General features: G+C 33.8%; 4 protein-coding genes across 6 annotated transcripts; 3 read left to right on the forward strand and 1 right to left on the reverse strand.

Moving 5' to 3' along the window:
* The first annotated feature begins 254 nt into the window (after positions 1-254).
* On the forward strand, positions 255-6,573 carry LOC140058450 (uncharacterized). Its single transcript, XM_072104064.1, has 7 exons — positions 255-314; positions 3,546-3,781; positions 4,053-4,926; positions 5,093-5,334; positions 5,654-5,801; positions 6,033-6,172; positions 6,346-6,573. Exons 1-7 carry the CDS (start codon positions 266-268, stop codon positions 6,571-6,573), a joined length of 1,917 nt encoding a protein of 638 aa, XP_071960165.1. The 5' UTR covers positions 255-265.
* On the reverse strand, positions 6,262-11,492 carry LOC140058452 (uncharacterized). Of its 2 annotated transcripts, XM_072104066.1 has the most exons (9): positions 11,419-11,492; positions 10,807-10,952; positions 10,560-10,674; positions 10,212-10,313; positions 10,057-10,111; positions 8,826-8,960; positions 8,362-8,463; positions 7,972-8,212; positions 6,262-7,878 (listed from the first exon to the last, which is right to left on the reverse strand). In XM_072104066.1, the coding sequence occupies exons 2-8, from the start codon at positions 10,917-10,919 to the stop codon at positions 7,980-7,982; spliced, it is 855 nt and encodes a 284-aa protein (XP_071960167.1). In that variant the 5' UTR covers positions 10,920-10,952; positions 11,419-11,492; the 3' UTR covers positions 6,262-7,878; positions 7,972-7,979. The 2 variants fall into 2 exon arrangements, with proteins under 2 accessions (XP_071960167.1, XP_071960166.1); XM_072104065.1 differs by having other exon boundaries at positions 6,266-8,212; positions 11,429-11,484.
* A 15-nt stretch (positions 11,493-11,507) lies between these two features.
* Positions 11,508-13,059, forward strand: LOC140058453 (coiled-coil domain-containing protein 115-like). Its single transcript, XM_072104067.1, has 5 exons — positions 11,508-11,686; positions 11,815-11,921; positions 12,099-12,205; positions 12,297-12,488; positions 12,811-13,059. The coding sequence occupies exons 1-5, from the start codon at positions 11,573-11,575 to the stop codon at positions 12,939-12,941; spliced, it is 651 nt and encodes a 216-aa protein (XP_071960168.1). The 5' UTR covers positions 11,508-11,572; the 3' UTR covers positions 12,942-13,059.
* Positions 13,060-13,496: 437 nt separating this feature from the next.
* Positions 13,497-25,888, forward strand: LOC140058503 (proton myo-inositol cotransporter-like). 2 transcript variants are annotated; one of them, XM_072104135.1, is made up of 11 exons: positions 13,497-14,020; positions 14,369-14,528; positions 15,154-15,365; positions 16,038-16,149; positions 17,593-17,756; positions 20,584-20,686; positions 21,097-21,305; positions 22,235-22,387; positions 23,069-23,269; positions 23,820-23,892; positions 24,542-25,888. In XM_072104135.1, exons 1-10 carry the CDS (start codon positions 13,606-13,608, stop codon positions 23,882-23,884), a joined length of 1,794 nt encoding a protein of 597 aa, XP_071960236.1. In that variant the 5' UTR covers positions 13,497-13,605; the 3' UTR covers positions 23,885-23,892; positions 24,542-25,888. The 2 variants fall into 2 exon arrangements, with proteins under 2 accessions (XP_071960236.1, XP_071960235.1); XM_072104134.1 differs by lacking the exon at positions 23,820-23,892.
* Positions 25,889-26,296: the final 408 nt, after the last annotated feature.

The following is a 26,296-nucleotide window of genomic DNA, read 5'->3' on the forward strand; positions in this document are numbered from 1 at the left end:
GCCAATGGCCATATATAATAAATGTTTCTTGGATCTCTTGGATCTCCAAGAAAGATAGATAGTTAATGTTCGATGACAAGAGATGAATAAACAAAAAATAAGATTATGGGAGTGGAGAGGCGCGGCATGCGGAGAGGATGACGGCATTGCGTCAACGTCATTGGCCAATAGAAACCACAATAGGCCTAAAATAGGCCTAACGGAAATTTTCCATTCATGAATGCATTTGATTCAAAAGTGTAGTTGTCGTTGGAAAGGAAACACTATGAATCTATTGGTCTTAATCGTTGTCAGTTTGCAAGTGTGCGTACCAGGTAAGAGATTAATCTATAAGTTGATTTAAAATATCAATCAATCCCTGATTCACAGTCTGTACTGATACTTTAGAAAGTAAAATGTGATGATGAAAATATTGCGGAAAAAAGGTATAATAATATTCATGGGATCACATTTTTAAAGCTTTCAGAATTGCGCGGAAAACGCCTAGACAAATCGATTCGTTTTCTATAATTATAATAAACTTTCGATATATAGGTGGCCAATGCAATGTTTTTATGGACAATTTTCAATGATTCGGAACACGACAGAGTTTAGGGCTGGCTACGTCTTACTCAATGTTACTGTACACAAGTATAAGTCTATTATCTTGTTACGGGAAAATTAATACACTGATGCAAATTTATCCCACTTTTGCCTTAAGCGTGGTTCCCACTAGCGACGCAACACAAGGACGTAACGCAACGCAAGTGAATTGACCAATCACAAGCGAATAAGCCAACTGTCTATAACTTCGCTTGTCATTGGTTAAAACGCTTGCGTTGCGTTTACGTCCTTGCGTTGCGTCGCTAGTGGGAACCACGCTTTAGTTAGGAAAAGTTAAAAATAATTCGCAACAAAAGAGAGACGACTCAGACAATAATTATTAAAGCTCGGTTTCCAATAGAGACGCAGAGCGCAAGGACTTAAGTACAACGGAAGCACTTTGACCAATCACAAGCGATGTGGATTATTGGAACTGTCGCTTGTCATTAGTCAAACTCGCTTGTGCGTTGCGCGTTGTTACGGCCTTGCGTTGCGTCTCTAGTGGGAACAAGGCATAAAATGAAGCATGATTTCTTATAAAAAGGAATGTACTATTTAGTGAGCATGTGAAATGTCACATAATAAATCTATATACTTAATCTTCTATACATGTATTGAGTTATAAATAGCCTATTATAGAGCAAGCAGCAAACTTTGAACATTTTGTTTTCTATTCAATAATTTCTGAGAATACAGGGACCATTGTGTCATGCAGTTTATTGTTGTTGGAATTTGGAGGAATTTGGTAATTATCTTACGGCGAATTATATTTTTTCATGCCAAGTTGTTTTCTATTGTGGGTATTGTAAAAATCTCTTCACCCTCCACATACTTTTAACAATATTACCAAAACTATTTTTTAAAAGATATTGATATTAATGGAATGTAGTAATATTATTCACACTATTTATTCCAGCGAAATTAAAGAATTCAAGGTTTATCACTAATTCTACCTGAATACTATAGTACAATGTCTTACATACCAGTGCAACAAAGGCCTACTATTCTGAGTATTCGCATTCATCACCGATTTACCACGAATCGAAAGCGTTAGCTTATACGCATGCGTAGAGAGGGATTTGGAAAAACATGGATCGCATGCGTATAAGCGGGCGGTTTTCGCGCGAACAAATTCGCCTAGTGGAAAATTACTGAATTTGAATAAAAACATTATTACGACGGGTGATGGAGAACACTAACATATAATATAGTGTGCTACTAAAAGTAGTTCATAATTTCATTTTAGCTTATAAAATAAAAAATATAAAGAAAGACTAATTCGAAATCAACACCAATACTTTATACTTAAATCCAAAAGTTTCTAATGTAGCCGCCTGTGTTGGGTTGGTGTACCGTGAGAATAAGAATAATAATTTGGCGCGCATTTAAACACCTGCTATCCAAAAAAGTTCCTTTTCACACCATTCTCCCAATTCACACATTTTCACCAAACACCTTTTTAGAAAAAAATAATTGGTAACTTTAGTGGCATGCTCGTCACAAATGGACAGATAGGCAAGTGTAGGCATTCGGTACCAAAATGCCAATTTTAAAATCAACGTTAATTGTAGTTGTTGTAAAATCTATGAATATTTGCGTCAAGCGGAAAATCCGTATTGGCCGGAGCGAAAGAGGAAGAGCAACTTCCTTTATTGCAGTATGCCAACTTATTAACACTATTGTGTATAACTCTATAATTACGCGGAATCTTTTGATCACGTTTAAATATAGTCCACCTTTTTTCCGTGTTCTAATAATAATTATTCCCGGACCATATTTAATTTAATTCGATTCGATTTTAATATTTATTTAATTTAATTCGATTGTACAGCACAGAATTGGTAACGAAAACAACCAAACAAAGAGTTCGCATCCGGCACATAATGATCACGATTGGTCTAGTGGTATAAATAAGATATATAATAATACAGAGTACTGTATTTATATTATTTATGCTTGATCAAACAATGGAATGAAGCTGTAACGGATTATGTGTTAGACTATTCAAACATTGTCACGTTCACTCTTTTATATTACAATACCTACCTGTGGGCATAAAAGAACTGTTTGTATTAGCATAGGCCTACTGATTTTTACTCGGGGTACCCGAGTCTAGTACTTACTCATTTTCTCCTCCACCATCTGGACACTATTGAGTAAAAAGTGCGATTTTTAAAGTACTACTCCTCCCTTATTAGTTGTAGTATTGAGCTGGGATTTGGCATGAACATACTACAGGGACATGTCCTCAAAGCTATGGAGCCGGATTTTTAATTTTTTGTTAATTAATTTGTTTAATTAAGAATCCACAATGTGTGACACACACCACAGCGTTATGTAGTTATATGGTTATATGCGGCTTCTTGGCGTAGTGGTTATCACGTTTGCTCAATACGCAGAAGGTACCTGGTTCAAGCCCGGGCTAAACCTTTTTTTTTAAACTTTATGGTGAAAAGTACTGTATACGCAATATGATAATTATACACAGTATATCTTATTATTATTTTTTTAAATACTTATTTTGTGTAATCGGTAATTATCACTTTTACACATGTTTATTTTGCTTTGTGCTTATTACCATTTATTTGTAATTTAAATGGATTAAAAAACTTTCTGTAACCCACAATTTCAATGTAAGAGGTTTCGTAGTGTAGTGGTTGTCAAGTCTGCTTAACACGCAGAAGGTCCCGGTTCGAGCCCTGGCTTCTTTCGCTGTACCCCGAGTATTGCACATTCGTGCTTGTTAAATTAGTTTTTCTTTGAAAGATCTTTGTTTCCTTTAAAAAAAATTGTGTTTACTATTATTATTTTCACAGGATGTAGTGGCCACTTAGAATTGTGTGTGTTTTAGGAAACTTTTAAATATTATACATCATGTGCTTTTAACATTTTGCATCTAGTATTACGAATCTGATGAAAGTTCCGGTAATAACCACGAATATCGTTCCATTGTCTTTTTTTAGCGCTAAATGCAGAAGTGATATACGAAGGTGAAGACTGTAAGCGTGCATGCACTGGTGGTGAGAAAACCACCTGTAAATTCACATTTAAGGTAGAATGGTTCACCTCTATGTCAAAAGAATGTGGTGACTGTCCCACAAACATCACTCACTGCAAACAGAAAGACTGTATTCCATTAGATGGTGATCCGAGAGCAGTGATGGTTGTCAACCGGCAAATACCCGGTCCGTCAATTCAAGTATGTATTTTTTCATAAAACGGCAACAGACATACTTCATCTACATACAAAGATGATGTTAAGATGATGTTAAGAGATTCACAACGTGAATGAGGAAAATACATAAAATAACAAAAGAAACAAAAACACCAATTTCTGTTTCAAAGAAAGATATTTCTTATGATGATGATGATGATGATGATGATTATGAAATATAGTTTGTATGAAGAATGTAAGTAAATTTATCCAAAAAAATCATGCTGATTAATGATTATGATTCATTTTCTTAAAGGCTTGTGAAAATGATACTATTGAAGTCAAAGTTGTCAATCAACTAGATAACTCAGAAGGACTGTCCATTCATTGGCATGGTCTCCACGCAAAGGGCACTCCATACATGGATGGAATCTCCATGTTAACACAGTGTCCAATTCCCTCGCAAGCTTCATTCTTGTATTCCTTCAAGGCTTTTCCAGCAGGTACCCATTGGTGGCACAGTCACTCAGGGATGCAGAGAGCAGACGGGTTATTTGGCTCTCTTATCGTAAGAAAACCAAAATCTGAAGAGTTTTACGAGTACGACCACGGACACGAACACGTATTACTAGTTAACGACTGGTTTCATGAATTGACAATTGCAAAGTTTACAGGAAACCAGTATGGAAAAGGTAGTAATAAAGCCGATACTATTCTCATCAACGGGAAAGGGAATATTACCTATCAAGAAAATGGATTGGATAGTACAACAAGAGAGATATTCACCGTTGAATATGGCAAGATATACAGATTTCGAACCATCAGCGGTGCAATTACTGATTGTGGTCTAAAAGTATCTGTAGATGATCACAAGATATCTATGATAGCATCGGACGGAGCAGCAATTGATGCCCAAGAAACGGATTCATTTATCATCTACGCAGGGGAGCGTTTTGATTTCTTGTTAAATGCTACAAAAGACAGGAAGAATTATTGGTTAAGAGTTCAAGGTGTCGAATCAGGATGTACGGGAAAGTCCCAACTTGCAATAATACAGTATGTTGGCCAAGACGTAATTAGCGCAAACCAACTCCCTAACACAAATCAAACAACTGATGGTACTACTGTGAACACGCTTGAAAATAATATTGAAAAGAAAGATATAAGCATTAGAAATTTGACGTCACGAGGTAAGATGTGGTTGCCAATATATGTAAAAAAAATCTCTTTCAAGACATCAATTATGGAAATGAAAATTTTTTTAAATACTACAAATATTAAAATACTTCATTTATGTAAGAACGTATTTGTCCAGAATAGTAAATTGTTTCTATTGGATTCTTTTTTTTTTTACAGAAGATGATGACATGGCCTTTTCAGAGGAAGCAGATGAACAATATTACATCGGCATGGATTTTGGCAAAATAATGGGGACACCGCCACAACTTGACAGTATTAGCTTTAGCTTACCTCCCTCGCCGCCGCTCAGTCAGTATGAAGATATACCAGAAGGAACATTCTGTGATGAAGAAACAAGCAAGAACTGCTCAACTCAATTATGCCGATGTACACGAACTATTCATGTAGGACTCAATAATGTAAGTACTTTAACAGTCGATTCTACTACTGTATATTGTCAGGAGACGCTATACAATATCCCATGGGATGAATGTTGCTATCACAAGACACAATACTGAGGGATGTTTATTGTCGCTAGACATATGGTACTGTACATGCATAAGATAGTGCAGTACCAGGTACAAGAGCGGGATTAGGCTCCTGTTTTAAATCCAATTCGTTTCATATTTCATAGTTGTTATAGGCCTCTTTTTGTATTAATTAATTTTTTAGGAAGAGGGAGAGTACTTAATTTGGCTCATTTGTAGCTTTTGACCGATTTCTTGTTCAACGTTACAGGTTGTTGAGTTTGTAGTGGTTAACGAAGGGCAACAGTTTAGTACTAGTCATCCAATGCATTTGCATGGTCATTTCTTCCGAGTGATTGGCTTTGAGAAAATAGGAGAAGAAACCAGTGTTGAGCAGATCAAAGAAATGGATAAACAAGGTAACAATACATACAAACAATCAACCTTTCCTAAGATCTAAAGGTTACTGAATGCCCTCGTTACAGCTGTGCTTCCTAGATTTTACCAGGAAACATTCCCGTCATTGAACCGTTCCATAATATCATTGCATTTTGTTTGTTCTTCACGTATCACATGACCGTTCCACATAGTAAGACTTTTGCTCGTATACATAAAATCCGCGTAACAATCTTTCATTTTTTTTTCTAAAGGACTTTTACCACGTGAGGCTCACTTATCCCTGAAGAAAGACACTGTAATTGTTCCTGATGGCGGGTACGTGATTCTCCGTTTCCATGCCAACAACCCTGGATGGTGGTTCTTTCATTGTCATTTGGAATTCCATGTTGAGGTAAACTTATTTAATTGAAATTTGTTTTATTTTAAATTATAGAAAAAAATGCAATCGATTTAACAACTCTCTATATATTGCGCGACTCATGAAAAGATGAGATCTAAGACGGACAGGGCCGAATACTACAATATTATGAAGTTCTGTAATATGAAATGTGTTTTTATTTGTAGCTGGGCATGGCACTGATAGTACGAGTTGGTGAACAATCGGATCTTCCTCCTGTGCCGAACGACTTTTATAAATGTGGTAACTTTCTAAACAGTCAAAGACAGGACGATTCAGAAGACGACTCGGATTGCAACGACAATATTGTCGCAATCGCAGTTTTGAGTGTTTGTTTAGGTGTTTCAGTTTTTGTTATTATTATTATTTGTTTGTTCTGGAAACTTAATAGATAAGCTAAGAAAAATATTTATCATACAATATTTTCCAATCTTATTATAGTGTTTGATATGGTTTCCATAGTTTTCTAAATTATCATGTAGTACAATTTTTTACTCTACAGGATTCGCTAAATTTAATATTGTGCTTGCTAACGTTTGGTTTCCACTAACGACGCAACGTAACATACGCAACGTAAGAAAATGCCCTTCCGATAATTGTGTTTGCCCCCACCTGCGTCAAATCAAACCTGCGATGTTTGCAGCACTCTTGCGTCGTCGGTTCCGCAATACATCACTTTGCGTCAATACGTGGCTGCGTTGCGTTGCTAGTGGAAACCACGCTTAACTTGGTGGTGGTTGATATGGTAAATAGGTTTTTACTTTTTGTTTGTTAACATTTTTAAATATATATTCAAGTTGTAATTTTTTATTCTTCAGCAAGCTATTGCTGAATTACCAATTATTTAAAATCTGTAAACTTTGGGTGAAGATGATTTCTATGTCCTTAAAGACATCCAATTACTTTTTGTTTACCAAATAATACAACCTTTGTTATATTTAAGTTAGTACTTAACTAATATAATCTGTTTTAGTTTAGTTTAACTTTATATTAAAGATGTTAATTTTAGTATTTTCATACTCAGAAATAAAAATTTATAAATGATGTTTATCTCTTGCTATGCAAACTGTTGTTTTGAAACACTGACAGTCACATTTATTATTATTTCTGTGACGCAGCACTTACTCAATTGCTTTCCACTTAAATTAAAATAATAAGTAAGTCCTGAACGCTTTCTTTGTCGAATCTCCACTTTAACATCATAACGTTTCAAATACTTCACCTAGCAACTCTACTGTACTGCCAACAAGTTTAGTTAAAGTGAGTGCAGCGATGTCCACTTGACCAAATCAACATTAAAGTTTCTGATACTTCACCTACCAACTCTACTGTACTTCCAACAAGTTTAGTTAAAGTGAGTGCAGCGATGTCCACTTGACCACATCAACATCAAAGTTTCTGATACTTCACCAACAACTCTACTGTACTGCCAACAAGTTAGTTAAAGTGAGTGCAGCGATGTCCACTTGACCAAATCAACATTAAAGTTTCTGATACTTCACTTAGCAACTCGACTGTACTGCCAACAAGTTTAGTTAAAGTGAGTGCAGCGATGTCCACTTGACCAAATCAACATTAAAGTTTCTGATACTTCACTTAGCAACTCGACTGTACTTCCAACAAGTTTAGTTAAAGTGAGTGCAGCGATGTCCACTTGACCACATCAACATCAAAGTTTTGTGGACAGTTCAGTTCTATTTCTGTCGATATGTGTTATGCAGATTAATTCCCCTTATCATTGAACATAACTGGTGCATAAAAAAAACTAAAAGTGAGTAAGTTCTTTGTAATACCTTAATTTTCATTCTTTTTTGTGTTTCTTCTTCCTTTTTTTCTTTCCACTACTAGTTTGTTTTATATTTGAGTTATCAGCTTCATCACTGTAAGTTTCTTGTTTTACTTCTTGTTTTACTTCTTGTTTTTGTGGTGAATATATTACACTCTCATTGTCGGGTTCTATTTTTATTTCAACAGCATTATCTATGTCGTGCTTTTTGTCTTTTTTCTTCTTTTTCTTTTTACTAGACGATGTATCTAAAAAACAAGGCCAAAAAGATTGAAAACATATATGTTTGCTTTTAATAATAGTAAAATCTATAATATGAATTATTTGACAAATAAATGATCTTTGTTCTTCTAGACGTGTAAAACTTTTCATGATTAATAAATGTACTACACAGTACCTAGAACATCAACATCTTTTTCCATTTTTATAATTGAGTCTTCAAAAGGATTATCTTCTTTTTTGCATTTAGTTTTCATTTTTCTTTTCTTCAACGGAGATCCTAACAAAATATATTAGTAATATGTATGAAATTACAATATTTCCCTATCTGTTGCCCGTTAATTATACAGAAATTGTCAATAATATTGAACCAGAGAAATGAGTTGGACCCAAGACTATGGTAATGGCAAGCAAGCATGTTAACCTTTCTTTCAGTGCCACTACTACAGTACTTTATCATTTTGCTCAGTCATTAATAGATTTCACTAAAATTAAGTTTTGTGAGCTAGTCTTCATAATGTAATGTATGCAACATCTCATCTTTTAGTAGTAAAAGCTGAAAAAAAAATTACATGCTACACGCAAGTCACCAGTCTGATGTTGCAGGAAATAATAGAGGCAAGAATATCTAAGCCAACTTACCACAGCCAAATGGTGTGAAACGCTGTTTGAGATCTTGAGGGATATCAAAACTCATCTTAGGAGGACTCATCGGTAGATCAACTGGTAGAACATCTACTGAATTCACAACTGATATCAAACCTTTAAAAGCAGGACCTGTTTAAAGAATTTAATATAAATTTATAATTGGACATAATAAATAATATTTTTAGAAGAAGAAAAAAGAAAAATCTGTGACCTGATCGTGTGTCTACCCCAGGGGCATTGTGTTTGGGGCATAGTGTTTGGGGCATAGTGTTTGGGGCATAGTGTTTGGGGCATTGTGTTTGGGGCATTGTGTTTGGGGGATTGTGTTTGGGGCATTGTGTTTGGGGGATTGTGTTTGGGGGATTGTGTTTGGGGCATTGTGTTTGGGGCATAGTGTTTGGGGGATTGTGTTTGGGGGATTGTGTTTGGGGCATTGTGTTTGGGGCATTGTGTTTGGGGCATTGTGTTTGGGGCATTGTGTTTGGGGCATTGTGTTTGGGGCATTGTGTTTGGGGCATAGTGTTTGGGGGATTGTGTTTGGGGGATTGTGTTTGGGGGATTGTGTTTGGGTGATTGTGTTTGGGGGATTGTGTTTGGGGCATTGTGTTTGGGGCATAGTGTTTGGGGGATTGTGTTTGGGGCATAGTGTTTGGGGCATTGTGTTTGGGGCATTGTGTTTGGGGCATTGTGTTTGGGGGATTGTGTTTGGGGGATTGTGTTTGGGGGATTGTGTTTGGGGGATTGTGTTTGGGGGATTGTGTTTGGGGGATTGTGTTTGGGGCATTGTGTTTGGGGGATTGTGTTTGGGGGATTGTGTTTGGGGGATTGTGTTTGGGGCATTGTGTTTGGGGCATAGTGTTTGGGGGATTGTGTTTGGGGCATAGTGTTTGGGGCATTGTGTTTGGGGCATTGTGTTTGGGGCATTGTGTTTGGGGCATTGTGTTTGGGGGATTGTGTTTGGGGCATTGTGTTTGGGGGATTGTGTTTGGGGCATTGTGTTTGGGGCATTGTGTTTGGGGCATTGTGTTTGGGGCATAGTGTTTGGGGGATTGTGTTTGGGGGATTGTGTTTGGGGGATTGTGTTTGGGGCATTGTGTTTGGGGGATTGTGTTTGGGGCATAGTGTTTGGGGCATTGTGTTTGGGGCATTGTGTTTGGGGCATTGTGTTTGGGGCATACGACAGATGAAAATAAATGATTTTGGAGAAAAGTGATAATATATTAACCTGTCTGTAGTTTCTTCTTTTTCTTTGATGGTAAAACAGCTGTAATGTTTCCAACCTGAATTGAAATTAATAAACAATGTTTAATTGTGGAAATAAATATTACAGTCTCAGTATTCTCAGTAACACATTTAAGTGAGCTACCCTTAGTACTTTACCTGTTTTGACTCCTTGACAATTAATTGAAATTGCTTATTTTCACCTAACTTGTATTGAGCATTTTGAATCAGTTTTTTTCCATCTAGAAAACTGCTTTCAAACTGCAAGAAACAAATAGTATTAATTCATTCTGTATCTATTTTAAATAAATTCTCTTTAGACTTGCATAATTTCTTGATAATTATAATATACAGGTAGTTTATAATAAATTTCTAAATTTAAACACAAGGCACACAAACCATGGGTAAGTGTTCTGAGTATAAAGCTACTCGGCGATTTAAAGTTTTGCGAGTAGCTTACTACATTTCGGTCCTGTTACGAGCCAGCCTAGAGTGATTGATACTTACATCAATAGGTGCTCTAATTAACCAAATTTCTTTCTCATTTTCTCCTTTTAAATCCTCTAAACAGAGACCATCATAATCAGGTTTACATTTTTTGAACTTTGCTGGACAGGTAAATCTAAAAATAACAATGATTAAAAAGCAATGATTATTCAATCTGTCCAACCATTTTAATAATAAGATATCTCACTCTTTAACTGAAACTAACTGGCAATCACTGTACAGTTACCGTCAGTAACTGAAGTCTTACTTGTCATCACCAGCACCAGATGCTTCTTCTGGTGAGCTTGGTGGCGTTTCACCAGATGCTTCTTCTGGTGAGCTTGGTGGCGTTTCATGTTTTCTTTTCTTAGGTGTTGACATTCTTTTGTTTCAAACATTGGATGCTCAAACGTACTGTAATAACAATAGAAGTAGGCGAAATTGTAATTAAAGGCAATACAAATTAAAGAGTAGACATTTTTTAGAAGGTGCCGCTACTAAAAAGTTTTAACCATTTATTTAGCATACAGTATAACTTTATTAAAATTGAATTGCACCGTACGTCTGCTGTGTGTTATTTTACAATCAAATATTAAAACTATTTACATACATCAGATTCTATTCAAGAAATCATGCAGGAAATTCAAAGTTATTTAAAAATGCTAAGCTAACCTAGGCCTGATTTATCAAATTTCAACTGGCCTACTGAATCACATACGCCCGCCGTGTTTAGTACCCGGGCCCTGCCTGGCGGTACGTTATGCCTCATCATAGACAGCCTAGCTAAATAGTATAAACAAACTAATTACTCTAACTGAAGAATCAGTATTGTTACTATTCACTATAAGTATTATTAGAAACTTTTATGTGCATTTTATACTTTTTTAGACCTGATTTTTAGACCAGTAGTAGTGGAGTAAAGTTTAAAAACCAAAACACGAAAACACGTGCTATGCTACTGCCCTCTATAGAAAGACCACATCACAAGATCATCAAAACATTGATTGAGTTTTTATAAGAAATCGGTCGAAAAAATGACAGATTTTAACGAAATTTGCGTAAAGTTGGATGAACTAGTTATTCAGTATTTTAATATATTAGATGACCTGAACGCTGAAAGAACGTTGTTAGAAAATTCATTAAAACAAGTAGGTTTTGTTGTATTTTAAGTGTAGGCCTCAGCAACAAAGCTTCAACAGAAAAAAATACATCCGATTTAAAGTTGTTGTTTAGAGTGAATAATTTGAGTGTGGTCGTTTCGTCCTTTTAATTTTAGGGATACTTCAACCTATCAAAGGCAAGGTATTCAATGGGAAACAAGTCAGTTGGGAGTTTGCAATACAATTCAAAGTGTATGAAGGCATTAGCTGAAGTATGTATCAAGTAAGTTCTGAATGCTATATACAGTATACTATTTATTCTTACAAACCAAACTATCTATTATACAATAACAATACAATATTATTTTTAATACAGATAATTTAATTCGATATTAATTATTTATATTTCATTTGTTAAAATAGTTATTAATTATAATTATTATATTTATTTACTATATAGTGAGACTAGTGAAGAATGTTTTGAACTAATTCGGAAGAAACCAGAAAAGAAAACAAGCAAGTCAAAAACTGTGCAACAAATTGAATCAACAACCAAACAAACCACTGGTGGGTGTTGTATGGTATACTGTAAATACTTTATATAAAAAAAAAACAACCACTGGTAATTTAACTACTTACTTTTGTATTTGTTTTAAAGTTCGAAGAAGAAAGGGACAAGAAGAAAAAAGTGATGGTGATTCTGAGTCAACTTGCAGAATTGAAGAGCTTACAATAACTGACAAGTCGACAGAAAATGAAGGTGATGTAGAGGTTCTTACAGACCCTATCAAATGGTTTGGTATCCTTGTACCTGGAGTTCTAAGGCACGGACAGGCTGACTTTATACAAGGTATGTTTGCTTTGCAGTACTAACACTTAACTCACTTTTATCTGTTAAGCTCTGTCTACACTATCAAACTTGTTTGACAAAAGTGTGATGTGCCCAAATATGGTATTGATATGCCCAAATATGGTAGTGATATGACATCATCATGTCCATACATTGGCACATCACATTTTGTTTTCACATAAAGTTTGACAGTGTAGACAGAGCTAATAACAATATGACAACTATGTGTATTCACCATAACACTATTGTTTGTCTTATTTCATATTACTGTAGGTAAATATTGTTTGTGTAACATTTCTTTTTTTTCTCCTTATTCCATCAGCTGTTTCAACAAGTTGCCGCATTGCAAACTTACAGAAAGAACTTATAACAACGAAAGCAGAATACCGGTCATTATATAGTAAAAAACAACAGTTGAACACGGAAAATATCAATACAATAACTGCACAATAATAGGCATTGGGCGTGTTTATTTATCACTGTATATTATGGCTTTTTTAGCCTCCTGATGATGATAATGTTATAAAATAAATTAAATGCTATTACATGTACTCTAGTTGATATTTCATATGCTAATAAAATATGATATGCAAATTATTATACTCTTGCTTGAGTTTTATTTTAACTGCAATTCCTTCTGATTTTTTTTAATTTTTATTTCTTTATTCGAATTCATAAAATAACACAACATAAAAAAAAAATACAAAGAATGAATTCAGGGTAACACAAAAAAGTAACCAAAGGTCAAACTTATTTCCATTGTGGCCCTGATTTCAACATACATTCATTTTTGTTAAAAGAATAATTTATTCTGGTTACATCAACATATATACAAAGTGAAGTTAATTTATTCTGAAATATTAGCGCACCATACTAAGTGTGACACGCTTGACTACACTTTAAAACAATTAGTTTACACACGTGACGCTCATACTAATGTGTGACACGCTTGGCTAAGCACGGTTTCATAATAAATCGCCTTGGAAATTTCCATTGTGTTTCGGGACCTACATTACGTACGTGGTGGATTGGAAAAGTCATCATGTTAAACATCTTTTTGTAGTTAAATGACATCTAATTTTGTTTAAATTGTTGGGTCCTTTATGTGTATAACGGTATGGCAGATTTAGGGCGATTTAGCAGCCGAGAACGGTTAGTTAACTCCAATGCTAGGCCAATCAAAATTAGGCCACCGTACAGTAGGCTGTACGTGGCGATACTCGCGTCTGTTGCGGGGATTGGTGGCTTCTTGTTCGGGTACGACACTGGGGTAGTGTCGGGTGCAATGATACTCCTCAAGGATGACTTTAAACTTGATATTGTATGGCAAGAACTTATAGTTAGTGTTACCATTGGAGCAGCAGCCATATCAGCACTTATTGGTGGAGTATTAAATGATCGTTTTGGCAGAAGACCGGTTATTATAGCATCAAGTTTAGTTTTTGCTTGCGGTTCACTAGTGCTTGCCTTTGCACCCACAATGAATAAACAAGTTCTTCTGATTGGTAGAATTGTTGTTGGGGTTGGAATAGGTATGTACTTTTAAAAGTTTTCACCATATTTTTATAATAATTCAAATTGGGATCATTATTAGTCTGATAAGATAATGAGATATAATTTCATTTCCTTATTTATTCGGTCTATTTCAATACATTAAAAAACTGAAATTAGGGAATTTATAATAATATTACTAAAATAGCACTAACAACATTACCTAGTCCTATGGGATTTTAAATAGTATATTTCATTTCAGTACATTTTTAATTAATCAACACCAATCTGCCACATACAGTATTTTGGGTAAAAAAAGTATAATAATAATATAAATAAAAATAATAATACAATTACTAATCAATATTAAAAAACAATTTTTCATAAAGGTTTTGCATCAATGACTGTCCCAATGTACATAGCAGAAGCATCTCCGAGTCATGTTCGAGGGCGACTTGTTACCGTCAACAATTTGTTCATTACCGGTGGCCAGTTAGTTGCCAGTGTTGTTGATGGACTGTTCTCCAACGATACTGAAAATGGTTGGAGGTATGATTTATTTTTTATGTACATATTTTCTGTATCAAGATGAAATTGTAAATTAAAATTGTTTGACATAAATTTGATATTCTATAGATATAATGTTATGTAATTTTAAACTTAACTCAATTTGGATGACTAGTGTTACAATTACATATGTAGAGAGTATGTCTCATGTTGTGTCTTAAGCTCTGTCTACACTATCAAACTACAGTACAATAGTTTAACAAAAAAAGTGTGATGTACTAGCCCAAATATGGTAGTGATATGCCCAAATATGGTAGTGATATGCCCAAATATGGTAGTGATATGACATCATATATAAACTCTGTTCTGTTCTATTTGAATATGTATACTTTATCCATAAAATCATGATAATTTCACAACATTCTAATAATTATTCTTTATTGTAGAAATGTCAAATCTTCTTATTTATCTTCACATTGTTGGATATAATAAGTTTTATTTAATTAATACCGTACCTGATACTGTATGATATGTAATGTATGAGATGTAATTTTAGACAATATTACTCAATGTTGACGATAGTGTTACTATCTTAGTGTATTAATCTGTTTTATTTGAGTACAATATATCTATGATATTTAAGAACATTCTAATTATTCTGTAATAGATATATGCTGGGACTGGCTGCTATACCTGCTTTATTGCAGCTGGTAGGCCTAATGTTTCTCAATGAGAGTCCTCGCTGGCTTGTAATTAAAGGCCAGTATCAGGAAGCCAAGAAAGTCCTAGGAAAAATTTATGGCGGAGAAAATAATTATGGTGAAGAGTTTGAAAGTATACGCACAAGTGTGGAGGAGATGAGAAAGGCTGAAAATCTGGGTAAGAGATTATTTAGTACTGTCTTCTTTCTATTACCTTGAGTATCACAAAGCTCTGTTTACACTATCAAACTAGTTTGACAAAAAAAGTGTGATGTGCCCAAATATGGTAGTGATATGACATAATCATGTCATGAGTGTATTAAATATTAGGCCATAAAAAAACATTGAAAGGGTAAAAAACATTTCAAGAAAAATACTAATATATATTTTGTTGACAAATATAATATATTTAATTTATTAAAGAATAATTGAATTGAATATAGCAGAGAAGCGTGTTACAAGAATAGCTCTGTATAGATTACACACTATATAATGTTCCATATGTTTCAGATATAATATGTTGCAAATGATATGTCATCTTTGCTAATTTAAATATCATTTCCACTTTATATGAAGGATTATGTTGCCACAACCAAGATCTTGTGCTATTTTAATATTTCTGATATGAATAGAAGCATGCTTGTTATGAGGTTGCTTTTCACGTCAAAGAGGATAATATTTTCGACTTTTGATTAAATCATCTCAATTTGGATGACTAATGTTACTATTGATTGTATGCTGTATCTTGTGTGTTTTATTTAAGTTTGTACATACAACATTTCAAATCTAATTCAAATAAAATAATTAGCATTTATGCAATTATTCAATTTTGTTTTGATTCTTTTTTCAGGAAATACAAACATTGTAAGCAATATATTGAAAGATTCCCGGGTGAGACAAGCATTGATTTTAGGCTGTGGATTACAGATGTTTCAACAGCTAGCCGGTATAAATACAGTCATGTAAGTTTGTCTGTCTGTCTGTCCACCAACATTTAAGCAATTACTTTATCCTTCTGTTTGTCCATCCATTTATAGAGAGGAATGTTCTACCTTCAGTATAGCAGTTTAAAAGCCTTGCACCCAGCCAAATTGTTACCCTTAACATCTTTATACTGTTGTTTAAGATTATCCACACTAAAGCTCTGTCTACACTACAGTGTAAAACTAGTTTGACAAAAAAGTGTGATCTGCCCAAATATGGTAGTGATATGACATTTTAATGTCCATACAATATATATATATATATCCAATCTAAACTTTTTTTGTCACCTAAAGTTTGATAGTGTAGACAGAGCTTTACATTGAAAACCCTTTCATTTTCTACATGATACAATATCTATTATCTATTTAATAATTTTATGATATTTTGTTATAAAGACCCTCCCACTCCCAGAATCGGTAAAGGTATATAATTCTCTTATTTCTGGGTTGTATTGGTTTATTTCTTTTCTATATTCAAATAAGAATTTCAAACATAGAATTATGTATCTTCTTCAACAAGGCTTTATTGTACATACATGTTGCATATTAATTTCTTGTAGTAAGCCTACAGTATAGTTTGTTTGTAGTAGTTTTTTCCAGTCATTTGTGTATATTTATACAAAAGTTGTCATCTTTTTTTTGAAGGGTTCTTTCAAAGTACAATACATTATCACTAAGGCATTTTTCTTCATCCTTCATTATGCAATTTTGCAACCATCCTTTACTATAATAACACATAATTGTATGAGTGATTTTAAAGGTAATATTTAATTACTTCAGAAGTTGCCTTTAATTAAGGTAATTATTAAATGCTTATAATTGGTTTACTCATCTTGAAGTCGTTGAAGCCGCTAAGTCAATAACCAGCGTCACAATGTCTTGTTAAAAGGATTAAATTCTGATCTTGATGATGGTTATTAAGTACACGTTCACATATGCAAGGGAAATTGGATTTCTACACTTGTGCACACAATCTTCAATTTGTGCAGACTTTCCTTAATTTTCTTTTCTCCTTTGTTCTGTTTCTTACAATTGTTGCGAAATATCACCATACGGTTTGTTATAGACAAATTTTTTTTATTGCATTTAAATACAATTCTTTTTTTATTTTACCTTATTCTACCTTTCCATAGTCATTTCTATATTCTAAAATTTTATTTTCCGATCTTCAACACTTACTTCCGTTTTGAAAATATAAAACATTTAGAATATCAAGAAACTGTATAGCAACGGTAAGTAACTAAAGTGGTGATACAATCTTATTATACTGAATGATCGATTGATGTTTGGTGTATTATTTCAGTTATCTGGTAAGTGATTAGCCTATAGATAACCATCATGAGTTGGTATACTACAAACACGATGAAATAACTATGTATGGAAAAATGACAATTTTAACTTTATTTTTAATTTCTAATGCAGGTACTATAGTGCGACAATAATACATATGGCAGGCATCAAAGATAACTCTGTGGTCATCTGGTTAGCTGCCGCCGTCTCTTCTGTCAATTTTCTCTTCACTTTGGTCGGCTTGCTTCTTGTCGATCGACTTGGACGAAGAAAACTGAGTATCATAAGTATGGCAGGTGAGGTCAGGTTAATTTTATTCTTCTTACAAGAGGATTTACATTCACTTTATCCATCTCTTGCTTTCTCTGGCCAACCAATTCCCTGTATTGTATGTCCACATATGGCATACAGTACAGTATGTCCAATATCATAGACAAATCCTGTAATATAACTCCTGCTTGCATTGTGTTAAATTTACAGTAGGTTATGATACAGACATCACATGTGATATAAATATGACACTGTTTTATAGAGTTTGCATATGATACTGGGCAAATAATAGATACACAGTGCCAGGAATCAGCTACTCTGTCATTTTGTGATTAAATGCATAAAAATTATGCATTTTTCTGCACATTATCCTGCATTATATAACATTGCGTTCATATCAATAGTAATTAAGTGTAAATTTATGCCACTTTAATATATTGTACTGTATATGTAATGTGTATGGATGAATGGTATTCACAATCACTATTTAAATGCCAATTCATATGCATTCACTACACAATGCTTTTTCAGAATCAAACATTTGTATTATTACTCATTATAACACAATACTTTGTCTTGATTTAGTAGTTAGTACTTTGGTTTAATGCTGCCTTTATAGGCAACCTGAAGTAACAGTCACACCTCTTATTATCAAATTTCATCTAAAATCACATATACTATATTCCCTTGAGAAATGTAATGTATAGTTTCACAACTTTGTAATTATGAGATTCAGATTTTGAATACAGCCCACACATTATTTGGTTATTTTACGATGAATATTAGATTACACATTTATAATAAAAGCAACAAACACAACATTTTATTTCTTTTTTATTCACTATATAATATGCAATCAGAAATAATTTGGACCAAAAATTAGTTTTAAAATAGCTTTTAAGATGATTTCTGTATAATTAATGAGGGATAGAATCATCACCTAAATTATTTTTTTTCTATGACTGTATTCTTTTGAAAACATTTAGGGAATCTGAAATATTGCTTTAACCTTTATTTTATACAGTATACTGTATCCTATGGCATACATACATTGAGTTAATAGACTATAGGTTCAGAATTATAAACAGATAAGTCAGGTTTGAATAGCATACATCCAATTTCCATACACATATTTTAAACATACACTCACATCGCACTTGCGCAGATCACCAAATCTAGTTTGTGTTGAGCTTTGTCTACACTATCAAACTAGCTTGACAAAAAAAGTGTGATGTGCCTAAATATGGTAGTGATATGACATCATCATGCCCAAATATTTTGTCGCATACAATTTTATAGTGTAGACAGTTTTAGGATTTCGTATACACTATACAGTGCTAACCATATTTTGATTTTATAGTTTTACAATCTAACAATTGAATCAATAGTTAAAAGAAATAATTATCGACTACTGTAGGAGCAGCTGTAACATAATACCCAAGATAATTTATTGACGTGCAAATCCACGATATTTTTACATTTGTTACACATATATAGTCTTTAAAATATAATTACGTCAACTCTTTACAGCTGAAATGTGATTGGATAATTTGAAATTGTCTATAAATCTTTATTGACGAGTTAATGAGAAAATACAGTGAAACGTTGAAATTGGATTTGGAGGTTACTTGCATCTACTTAGTTATAACTTAATTGTATAATAATACAGTTCATCTTGGAGAGTTTATTTTAATCAGAATAAATTAATCAAAAACAGTCAGCCTGACTTACCATCAAATTATTATATCCATATTTAAGCACTATAAAAAAGTAATTCAGTAATTTAAACTAACAATAATAAATGAAATGATTTATCTCAATTAGTATTAGTATTTTGGAATGATGTTATACAGTGTACAGTGGGCCTTCTTTCATGGAGTCTTGTTTTTGTAAATGTAGCCTAATGTACAGTCACAGCAAAGAACTTATAACACAAGAATCTCCTGTTCTTCAATTTGCATTCAAAACACAGTATCCGAAGTACAGGGTTAAAAGGTCAAACTGGGCGACGCCATTTCACAGCATGGAGCAGCGCCCCCTCCAAACTAGGAAGTCAATTACTCTACCCCCCCCCCTAGAGTATTAGCGGATCCCCTCTATGATTTTGACTTTCTAATTTGATGCGGGCGTCCTACTCCTCAGTCAATTACTCTATCCCCCTAGAGCATTAGCAGATCCCCTCTATGATTTTGACTTTCTAATTTGATGCGGGCGCCCTACTCCATGGCTCACAATGGCGCCACCCATAGCTCTATTCTATCCCACAATGCCTTTCGAAATTGTTACGCGCTTCGGACGAACAGGAGATTCTTGTGCTATAAGTTCTTTGGTCACAGTTAATAATGAGTTTGAGTTGTGTGTACTGTTATAATAAAATCGACTTGCCTACATTAGTTTAACTTTTGATCATCTATCAAATTGATTTGAACCTTTCTTTAGAAAATACATACAGCTTAATTTAGCAAATTCACCAGAGGATTACTAATTAATATTGAACATGTAGCGTGCATCTGTATAAACATTGCCTGGTCTGTTCACTGTTGACTTATCTTAGCTTTCTCCTCAAGAACCTTGTCAGGTTTTCAATCAATATTTTTCACGACTACCACGCATCAAGTTGCCATCTGTTTACACAATCTAGCTGTCGTTTATAATTACTTTTTTTTTGTTTTAATTTTTTCAAATATGTTCATACATAAATACATTTCTTTTGATTTTTGTTTTTGGTGGCCAAATGCAGGGACAAAAAGTTTCCACAGCCTAACATTGGCAAAGTCTTCCTAGATTACTGACGGTGTACCAGCTACCTTGTGTACAACACAGATTGTTTATATTTATTTTATGTATTTTTAGGTGTTGTTTTTTCACACATATTTCTTGGAGTAAGTTTTTATTTGTCATCAATGGATTCACCGACAGTTGATTTTTACACAAACAGCACAATCTGCAGTTATAGGTAAGTAGAAATGTTGTCATAAAACTCCTACACACTTACCCACACATACAAGGATTGAAAGTTATTACTTAAATTAAAGCTCTGTCTACACTAATCAAACTAGACAGAGCTTTAGATTGCTTTGCACTTAGATGCAATGTAAGGACATAAAACGGACCACAAGTAATTGACCAATCACAATGCTATGGACGATCAGCAGTCTAGAAACTTAATAATGTAGTTGAAAATCTATTAATATTAAATTATCTTTCACTGTCACCAAAATTCTGACTTCATTTTTCAATTTTACAATTACATATACACAACAAACTACCTAATGTTCTATCTGAAGGACAAACAAGTTGACCATTTTCAATTAACTGTCTAAGTGCTTTCATATACGTAATATTATTCAATTTAATCACTTTCAGCACATGTGATGGATGTATCCTAAACCAACATTGTGGATTCTGTTATGAAGATTTCAACGGTACGATATCCGATGGAGCGTGTATAGAGGGAGTTCAAGATCAGAACAGCGTTTCCTGCGATGCTGATTGGGCGTTTGATTACTGCCCCTCACCCTATGCATTCCTTGCTGTCGCTGGAATGGTTCTCTATTTAATGTTCTTTGCTCCAGGTACAGTCTTAGTAATCATTAATATCATTTGCTTAAAGCCCCATTCCCTACGTTTTTTAGATCTAATTTAAGATCACAAACTATATTTAATGTAAAAATAATACTATATGGTCCTATTGCGATAACTTTTTTCGTCTTTAAACGGTTAAAAATGTGAAAAATAAATCGATTTTAATAATTATAGCGGCCCGCTATAAATCCCAAAATGCATTGCGCGCGGATTGATATTTTTGTTTTTCACCTGTAATTCGCCCACTTTTCGATCGATCGTGAAGCCAAAACAAATGGAAGACTCCTAACTTTTCAGCGAAAATACCGGGTTTTCCCCAATTTTTATCAACGGAGTCTGGCAAAAATAGAAAGACAATTAATGCAGCAACTATACAACGTCAGGCTAGGTATATAGCTAGCGTACGATGTTCGTACGTTACCGATGTTTACCAGCTAGGCCTACAAAACTAAGCCTAGCTAGGCTAGGCCTGAGACCGTCCACGAGAGGTCGATCGCCGCGAGCTACTTAGGTAGTGCATTGTTTCTCACTTTTTATCATAATTTACCATAAAACGTACATTTAAGACAAGGAATGACATGGTTTAATGTTTTTAAAGTGATATATATGTATTATTTTCCAAAAAACGTCCAAAATTGCAGGGAAGGGGTCTTTAATATCATTGTTATTATTCGTAAAATAGTAGTGGGGCTGTAGCAAGGTGGTTAATGTGCTTGCCTTCCAATCCCAAGGTCTAGGGTTCAATCCTGACCTAGTGCCTACTGTAGTTGTAACTCACGACTCTTTCAACTTCAACTCAAATGAGACTTAGTTTATAAAGCGTAATAAATTATAAAATAGTTTATCCATGCTGTAAGTGGTGAGTTACTCACTGTTGGATGCGTGAAAAATAATAATGGTTCTCTTTTTATTCTGTCAGGAATGGGACCAATGCCTTGGACCATAAACTCTGAGATCTACCCACAATGGGCTCGCAGTACGTGCAACTCGTTATCAACCTTCACTAATTGGACATTTAATCTTGTTATATCAATGACCTTCCTAAGTCTTACTCAAGCAATCACCAGGCAAGGTTTGTACATTATTTTATTCGATATTTATTTTATTTTACTTCAATTATTCATCAAACAACCGTTGGCCAATTTTCAGTAAAATTTAAAAAATTCATATAATTACAGTCAAAAGTGGTACAGTACATTAAAAAAAAATTACAATATAATGATGATTTTTTTTATTTATTTATTCCACATTTATTTAGTCATCAATTACAGTACATCATAATTACAGTACAACTGAAAACAGGGATCCTGCATAAAACAGCTGTAGCTTCGTTTTTTTGTAGGACCCTTTTACATAAGAACAAGTATATAGAACTTAAATAAACAAAGGTGTTGTTAATCAGCATATAGTAATAAAAAGTATTTTTGCCCTGTTTCTTTATACATTTATTTTGTTTCTTTAAGATAACCGGTTTATTACCACCATTACAAGTGAATGATGATGTGAAGTATAACCATGGTATAACTAAATAATATTTAAAGAATTGGAATGCATTTGTGTTCACATCCAGTATGATGCCGCCGTGTGTTTTTTCCCATGAAATGCCTTCGATATTTTATTTATGTAGATAATCTTAAAGCTAGCTCTGCTTGCCGTAATGTTGGTGTAAAATATTGCCAACATGACATATTTATGTCATGTTGGCAATAAAAATAAAGGTAAAAAATAAGAAAGTATTATTTCTCCATTACAGGTACATTTTTCTTATATGCTGGACTTTCAACGTTAGGCCTGTTGTTTATGGTGACGTTACTGCCAGAGACCAAAGGGAAGCGTCTTGAGGACATCCAACGACTATTTGATCGGCCATGTATACTATGCGTGTCAGATGATGAAACGCCTGATGTACGTTACGTAAGAGTAGCACCACGTCGGGATGCTGATGGATCCGATGGTACGTCATAAAGTAATTAGTTTAATTGATGAGCTGTTGTGTCGTCAAATTAATATCAAGATACATTAAGTATAATTTACTTTGTTGATATGATTTATCATATTTTTAGTTTTTTATATATTTTGAATTCTTCTATTGACAGCATTTTGCCTACTTGTAATTTTCTATGCTTTTTTTGTACTAAATTGTATTTAAAATCCTTTTTGTTAATTGATTATGGTGTAAAAACATCAACATTTTGGATGTTTTTAGTCCAAATTTATTTAAGAAGTATTATATAATTCTTCATTTCACGGTGGCACTGTAGTTTGTTTGCTAAAATGCTTGCTTAAATAGTCAAGGGTCGGGGTTCAAATCCTGATTGCAACTTTACTGTTGGATATGACAAAACAAACAAGAATAGAAATATTAGCATAAAGTAATATTAGCACTTATTAAACCTTTTAAAAATAAAAGACTTATGACCTGTATGCATGAAAGAAGATATCTGAAACGTGCTAACCTTTGACCTTATTTCGCTTTTGCCTTGCACTCATTTGCTTGATAAAAGATGATGGTAGGGTTAGTGTTCTGCGACACCAGCCTTATAGCAGTTACTATGGTACCTTACACTGACAAGCTAGGTAATAGTGTTCAAGTTTTTAGACATGCATGGTTGATTCCTAAACCTATTTTAGTGTTCTAATTTATGGCATGCATTTTTATTTGTCACAAATACTTTGAGAGGTTTGCTGTTCAGTATAATAATTTCCTTATCCTTAGAAATATTAATTATTTTACGCTGTGGTGAAATGTTAAGATTGGTTTAACTTTTATGGTTTTTTTTTTTTTTTAGTAGATTCCCCCAAACTGTTTTAGTTAATTAACCATCATGTGAAACCAAAATGTAGTTTGTCTACCAGTTGCATGCTACAGAATATAGATCTAGAATAATCTGCCAACCTGCTGATGATTGCAAAATAAAATAAGAACAAGTGTATCTAGTATAGTAGCACCTACTGGTTATCATAATCAAACATGTTTTCTGTTGATCGATTACAGTTGGTCACCAGGCTTTAATTGGTCCAACTACCTTGATATAAAATCCTCGAAGGAGAAAATGAATGATATTGAGATTCAAGCGCGTGTGTCCAAATATATAATAAAATCCTCCTTCACTTTGATTATACAGGAATTACCAGTGTAATAATAATTGGTATGCATGTAACAACTCCATTTTTAAGTAGTTTTTTGAAGATGATTTAATAAACTTGTTTAAACGTATATTTTCAGAGGTTCGGCAACACTTACTTCAAGAAGAGGAGGAAGATGACGATGAGGTTGATACAAGATATCCTGTCAGGAGTTAATCATATTATTACCTGTTTCTGTTCATCAGTACTTTGTTTGTAATTGTGTCTGTCAGCAATGTATTCAGTTGTGTTAAAGCATATCCAGGGATGTCAGAAAAATCCAGGGGTCTTCAAAGGATATCCAGGGATGTCAGAAAAATCCAGGGGCGTTCAAGGCATATCCAGGGATGTCAGGAAAAATCCAAGGGTCTTCAAGGCATAACCAGGGATGTCAGGAAAAATCCAGGGGTCTTCAAAGCATATCTAGGGATGTCAGAAAAATCCAGGGGTGTTCAAGGCATATCCAGGGATGTCAGGAAAAATCCAAGGGTCTTCAAGGCATAACCAGGAATGTCAGAAAAAATCCAAGGGTCTTCAAGGCATAACCAGGAATGTCAGAAAAAATCCAGGGTCTTCAAGGCATATCCAGAACAATCCAGGTGTCTTCAAGACATATCAAGGGATGTCAGCAAAAAATCCAGAGGTCTTCAAGACATATCGAGAGATGTCAGAAAAATCCAGAGGTCTTCAAGCCATAACCAGTGATGTCAGGAAAAATCCAAGGGTCTTCAAGACATATCCAGGGATGTCAAAAAATATCCAGGGGTCTTCAAGGCATATCTAAAGATGTCAGAAAATATCCAGGGGTCTTCAAGGCATATCGAGGGATGTCAGAAAACATCCAGGGGTCTTCAATGCATATCCAGGGATGTCAAATATATTGTATATATAGTATATATATATATTGTTACAATTCTTTTCACCTGATGATGGGCTATGCCCGAAACATGTCGTTAAAATAAATCTATATTGAGGCAGTTTTAACTTATTTGATCTTGATTTTTTTCTATATCCTGCCTATGCAGCTCTTTGATTTATGTATATATAGTATATCTATAAATAACTTTATTATGATTTATATTAATTTCTGTGTATATATTTGTTATATGTAATTTGTATGTATTTACACCCACCATATTTACCTTTCATCCCACCAGACCTTTACACTATCAGTAGCACTTCACACATACTAAAAACAAAGCATTCTACCCGTTTTGTTCTGCAATAGCACACCAACATGTTTTAATACATTTATTCTGCATCTCTAAAATATAACCTTGTTTTGGGCCAAAGTTCTTACATTTCAGAAATTTTAAAAGTTGTTTTCATAAATTTATCAGAAAAATAATAATCAGGTAATTACTTGTGTGTGTGTAATGTAATTTTAACATTATGGTATGATCTTATATTTTTTATCTGTGCATTAAATATTACTTTACTACAATTATGCATGTGTCAATTCATTTATTTCATATCATTAACATTTACTTATGTTTACGAAGAGTAGATATAACTTATAATAACTTATATAACTAATTTGTAAAATGCTACAGTTTTAGAATAAGGTCATAGGTCAATGTCGTAGGTCATTGTATCTATTAAAAATCGTGTTAGTCTGTCATATTCTGGATATTTTGAAGAGGTTATTTTTATATCGTAGGTTTAGTTAATGTTACACTACCTAGCATTTGGTAGTAATAATTGCCTGGTGCTTTAATTGTTATATGCTACAGTTCAATTGTAAGCTAAATCAACATTAATAGTTTATGCTGTAAAACTGTATACATTCTGCATCAACAATTTGAAAGATTTTAATTAATTGTAAATTAGGTAGAAAGTGCATTATTGTACAAAT

This window comes from Antedon mediterranea, chromosome 9 (assembly GCF_964355755.1).
Source record: "Antedon mediterranea chromosome 9, ecAntMedi1.1, whole genome shotgun sequence".
Classification (NCBI taxonomy): domain Eukaryota; kingdom Metazoa; phylum Echinodermata; class Crinoidea; order Comatulida; family Antedonidae; genus Antedon; species Antedon mediterranea.